The sequence below is a fragment of the Antrostomus carolinensis genome, unplaced genomic scaffold, assembly GCF_000700745.2.
Source record: "Antrostomus carolinensis isolate BGI_N321 unplaced genomic scaffold, ASM70074v2 scaffold44917, whole genome shotgun sequence".
Classification (NCBI taxonomy): domain Eukaryota; kingdom Metazoa; phylum Chordata; class Aves; order Caprimulgiformes; family Caprimulgidae; genus Antrostomus; species Antrostomus carolinensis.
This window is the reverse complement of record NW_010326499.1, coordinates 15224-21227: the sequence shown is the minus strand read 5'-3', so window position 1 is coordinate 21227 and position 6004 is coordinate 15224. Positions and strand designations below refer to the sequence as shown.

Below are 6004 nucleotides of genomic sequence, written 5' to 3'. Positions count from 1 at the left end.
TGCTGACGGCTAGTGGCCCACCCATGGAGTCTGTGCTGAATGATCAGATAACTGACAGTCCTGACGGGCAGAGAAACGGAGATGGATTGTCAAGGAAAATGAGGAACTTGCCACTTTTCACTGAATTTTAGAAATCCAGCATGGAAAAAGTTGCCATTAAGTGTATGAACCTGCCAGTATAAAACTGTACCCTACAGTATAGTATATAGCAAACTCTACTGTTAGGTGGTGTTTACACTGGCTACAAGAAAACTTACTTTTCTGTTTGGGCTAGAACTTGAGGAAGTCCATTTCTTTACTCTGGCTGTGAAAGGAACCTTTTTCCCATATGAGTCAACATAAATTTGTGTTATTTTGTTCTATGTGTAAATACTTTTAAAACTGCTAATTGTGTATGGAACTGGCTTAATTGACACCCATAAATTGTTACAGGAGTTGAGCTTTCTAAGGTTATTTCCTCACCTTGTCTTGGGTAATGGTTACAGATCCTTGCACCAACAGTGTGTCTGTAATGAATGGGTAATTGCAAAGCACTTGCACTGAATTTTTGGGGATTACTTATATATAAAACTCTGGAATACAAATAGCTTACAAAAGACACACAAACATAATCTCTTTTGAATTCCCTAAAAACCACAGTAGCAGAAGCAGAGTTGTACATTTGCAGACTTTAATGTAAGGCATTCATGGAAATACAAGTGTGCATATGGGAGGATATGTTGTGTATCTGGTTCTTATGTTCCAATTCGGTACAAATCCTAATTTCCATTATCATGGTCATTTTCAGGACTGTGATTGTGTTGTACAGCAAGCCTCACCTTGCCCTCGTCTTTCAATCACAGATTTATTCTCTACTGAGTTGATGTGTTCCGAGTTTTTTCCTCTCATGCTTGGAGAAAAGGAGGTCCTTCCCTGGGGGTAGGACCTGTTCCAGAGAACCTCGTGTTTAGGAGAGAAGCCACACTGTGAAGTCTATATTGTAAATTAATATTCCTCATGAAGGCTTCACAAGTGTCTCAGCTCCTTCCTTAGGGTAAGGAGCTGAAACACTAAGGTCAAGCTAAGGCTCCTCAACTCAGTCTTCCTACAAAATAATCAGATTTTAACTATCTGAGGCTGGAATTTTTTCTCTTCCTCCATTTCCTAAGCTGCATTTGTTGGCGAGTGAGTGTTTTGTCTAGTGGAGATGGAGTGTTGGAGTCAGGAGTTGAGATTTAGTTTGTAGTTTGGGAACAGTAAGAAGCCCCAGGACAGCTTTTGTCCATTCAAGAAAGAACAGATGGTCTGGATTATCTTTTGACGGGTTATAAGATCCAAGACCAAAGAAGATGCTTTGCAATTAACTGGAGTTCAGCACTGCTAAATTGTAACAAAAGGAGGATGAATAGTAAGATCTAGCTGTGAATTTCACTGTTAGGCTTGATAGGAAAATCAAAAAGAAAATTATATTAACAAAGATGCAAGATAATGCGAAGCTGCACAAAACACATACCCTGTCAGTTTTGCTCTACAAAATCATCAATGGCCACCCCCATCTACAGGACGGAATTAATGCTAATCAGTTGCAGGCTTGTACTGCAGATGAACTCAAACAAAAAACAGCTTCTATGCAGTCTACCCAAGTATAGCCCAAAGCTAATATTACAGTTTTGTGCATATTTATGTTATTAAAAAGTTATGTCCCAAACTGTCAAACTCAAGTAGATTTGTAACAAATTTACATACATATTTAATCCCTTTTAAAAAGTTATTTCAGAAATCTTAAGGAATCCAGTCTGTTTGAATAGTTTCCAGTTAATTATTGCCCAGTTCTTAGAAGTATGTAAGTTTAGATCTTGGTTAAAAAATATCCACTTCTGATGATTTTAGGGGGGTTTTTTACATGTATATGCAAATCAGAGACATGTACTGGACAAGGAGTTGGTTGCCTGGGGAAGTGTAGTTCTGGAAAAATAAGAAGTATTGGATTTCTAATAAAGTAATAAAGCTTGAATTCCTCTGACATTTGCTACATTTTTATCATAGCCAATGATATTTCCCTCCATTAACACTGAGAGAAAAGGAATATTTTTTTTTTAAAAAGAGGTGAGGAGGAGGAAAGAAAAACACAGATCCAGAAAAACATCTACAGCTTCTTGTTTATGAAGTCACAGTTAACAGCACATGTTGTGTGACATTTCATTCATGCTTTATAGTTCAGAACAGCTAATGACTGAAAAGCCTTTTAACAAAGGATTTACAAAAGGAAAGAACCTCAGCAGTCTCTCCAGTTAATTGCTGAAGGAGAGCAAAATGTTGTTTATCATTACTCTGCCAAGTTTATGTTTGCATGCTTTATTTTCCTGAATCAAGTCACTGAGGTTTAGTAACAAAGATTTTGTTTAACAAAAATAACACTTCTTGGATGATGGATGGGAAAGGGAGAGAAGGGAAAGAAAGGAGACATTAAGACACCAGTGGAATAGACACTGAAGTGAGTTTGAATGTTCAGAAAGAAGAATGGCTTCATTGCATGGTGACAGTCTTGCATGACCATAATGTAATTTCTCTGTCCTATGCTATATTGCCTCAGAGACAAGGAGCTTGTTATAGGCAGGAAAATTCATCAGCAGGGAGAAAGTAAAAAGAAAGATAGAAGTTTATACCAGTGTAAAGTTTTTGGCTCATCTCGTGTTATCTTGTCTTCAGTCACGCTGCATCCTACAGCACTTAGTTCTACAGAGATGTTTGAGAATAAACATTCTGAGCTGGATCTTCTCTGATGTCGTTTTATTTCAGCTTATTATGAGACTGGGCTAAAGCCAACTGTAAAATTTAGATCTGGGTTAAGTTTCTAAACTCTGCCAAAGATTAGGGTGGTCTGATCCAAACTTTTCTTTCAAGACTCACTCTTCTCTTTTATCAGAGCCACATGGGGAGGAGATTCTTTAGCATTTTCTGAAATATCTTTCGTGTGTCAAGAAGTAATCTTTACCCATAGGTCTTTTTCATAAAACAAGCAGAAAAAATACAATGGAAAAATCTGTCAGATAAGGGCAATGGCTTTGATTAAATGTTGCTGCTGAAACAATTCTGGAGTCGTCCCCACATTTCCCATCTCCATTGGATGTCCTCTGTTATGAGAAGGTCTCAGCTGTACCTGTCTGCAACAGCTGACCACCGATGAGCAACAGACAGGGCTTTGGGCTGACCTGTGGCTGGTCCTCAGGGGTGGAAAGAAGCATTTGGCAGGTCCATGCTCCTTGCACAGTGGCTCGCCAGCAATTGTCCTTTGGTTAAGCCAGCAGTGCTTTGGCAGCCATAGGGGTAGAGAGGGAAGGTGGTGTCTCAGATGGCTTCCTACCAGGGCTGTCTTGCATTGCTGCATGCTGTGTGCTACACGGCTCACCATCTGCAACTGGGGAAACCTGTCTTCTGCTCAAGGAACTCTGCTCCTTGATGCCCTCTGTGAGGAGCTCTTCCTCCCTGAGTGGTGACAAACTGCCAAAAAACAGATGGAAAGTAGCAGAAAAGCCTCCCTAAAACCACACACGACTTCACTGATTTTATTTCCCTATAGATTTCCTACCTCAAGGCCTCAGAACACTAAAATTATGCCTCCTACCAGTCTAGCCTTGAAATGTGGTTATTAAGCTGGGCATGAAATGCTTTCCTGTTCCCAGGATAATGTGAAATAAAATAAAAACAAACAAACAAAAAAAAATCAACTGTCTTGGACCTCTCAGCAAATCTTGGCAAGGGTCCATACAAAGAACATAGCACTCTTTTACGTCAATCAAAACATTTCATTGTAATGAAAAAAGTTCATATGCCTCTGTACTACAATTTCTTCTTTCTAAAAGACTGTCAGAAAATCCCCAAGTCCCATAATAGAACTAGGGGAATATAAACTCCAGAATAGAACTAGTCTGGGTTTTAATTTACTTTTTTAAAATGAGACATTGATCTTACAGTTGATAAATGGGAATTTTCTGATGAAAAACTTGTAGTTGCAAAACTTCAGCCCACTCTGCTCATCTTTAAGCTCTCTCAGAGTGCACGGGGGTGAGCTCACAGTGGGGACAGTAAAGCTGCAGATGGGAGCAACGTGCAGACCTGGCACAGTTCCCACTGGGAAAGGGATGAGGTTATGGAGAGAGGAGCTGTCTAGGTAAGGCAGCAGCCCCATCCCCTTCTCGTACCTAATGACTGATGTGCTGACAATGTGTTTTCCCTCAGAAAAAACAACTTAACAGTCAGACACACACCATGGGGTTAACCTTTATTTCTCCTTCTGGTGATTGTAAATGCTGTTTCCCTTTCTTCTGCTCTTTCTGTGTCTGGTAACTCACCCTCTTTCTACCACTTCAGGTGTTGTATTCCCTTACTCTCCACGTCTGGGTCGCTACAACTTAAACTTCCATGAGGCTCAACGAGCGTGTCTGGACCAAGACTCTGTTATCGCCTCCTTTGACCAGCTCTACGATGCCTGGAGGTCAGGGCTGGACTGGTGTAACGCCGGCTGGCTCAGTGATGGCTCCGTGCAGTACCCCATCACCAAACCCAGGGAGCCCTGTGGAGGGAAGAACACAGTGCCTGGGGTCAGGAATTACGGGTTCTGGGATAAAGATAAAAGCCGCTATGATGTTTTCTGTTTTACTTCAAACTTCAATGGTAAGTCTTCTTCACCCCTACCTTGTAAATGACAGTTTCTCTGCTTAGGAAAGAAACTCCAATGGCAACAAGTGATATTTGATTTGTCAAAGCTTGTTTTAGGTTTGGAAAATGTTATTGTTGAATTTACAAGGACACATGAGCAGAGTAAAGTTGTCTTTGCCACATGTTCACATAGATCGTTTTTACAACTAAGAACTTGTACTGGCAAGAGTTTCTAATATCTCTGCTTTCACCTCATTAAAATTTATATGTTCCCTTTTAATGTTGATATATGCCCAGTTTATTTCAGTTAAAAGGATGAAGAAACCTGTGATTCATTAATTGAGCTTTCCTGTTGAATTCAATCATAATTATGATGTTTTACAACTTCAATATATTACCAAAACAAAATTGTGATCACCACTTTGTCTACACTGTTGTGTCAAGCAGCTCCTGCTCATGTACCAGGTCTAATATGACCCATACTTCTTTATCAGCAAACCTATTTATAGCTTTCATGCCTAATAATTTAGATTCCTAATCCTAGTACACTGCCAAAACTCTGTTCACTTTTACTCTGAACTTGGTCCGCTCTAAACCTTATTTTAGCAACTGCAAGCTTTTTTGGTATTAGGTATGAAATGACTTGATTTCAGCTTGCTATCATTTCAAGTTTAACCTAGTGGCTGAAAAGGATTTAGAAGGCATGGCTGTGAATGAGAGGAATGCTGCAAGTGAACATGTGCAAAAGGAGTCTGCAGTCCTCTACAGCATCAGGCTTGTGGATAATTCCTACACAACTTTGCACATGTTTGGCTCGCAGCCCACACAGACCAAGGAGCGTGGCCTTTTTTGTTTATGCACAGATTGCTTATCCACAATGAAGCATTTTTGTCCTACAGCACACCAAAAAGTAAACATAAGCCTTGCTCTCAGAAAATATGCCCTAGTGCTAAGTCTGTTCCACCCTCTCAAAACCCTCCAAAATCCTCAATCTAACGATATTAAATTAGGCAAGATGTGGTCTGAAACAAAAGTTTAGTTGATTTGTATTGTACTGCATCATTCAATGAAATGCTGGCTCATTTTTTTTCTTACTTCATTTATCTAAGGCAAAATCCTATATGAACTCATCTCTTATAGGCAAATTTAACCCCCTAGTAGAGAAATAGCACAGAGGAATAGAATAATCAGGGAAAAAGATTTAAAATGTGATAGCTGCACTATTTCTAGTGCTTGTAGAGTAAACGTGTGTGACTACTGGTCACTAATCAGCACCCTTTTCCACACTAGCAACTGGACAGTATCTCTTAAAGGAAAGAGAAAAATAATTTCGGGGTGGTGGGGGGAAAAGTGTGAACAGATAAAT

At 39.7% G+C, this 6004-nt stretch overlaps 1 protein-coding gene across 1 annotated transcript in view; it reads left to right on the top strand.

Annotated features, from left to right (window-relative positions):
- HAPLN1 (hyaluronan and proteoglycan link protein 1) overlaps positions 1-6004 on the top strand; it is a 30163-nt gene that overhangs the window by 17581 nt on the left and 6578 nt on the right. Inside the window, exon 3 of the mRNA XM_010171580.2 lies at positions 4351-4653. Coding sequence (XP_010169882.1) covers positions 4351-4653 — 303 coding nt within the window. The remainder of the gene's footprint in view (positions 1-4350; positions 4654-6004) is intronic.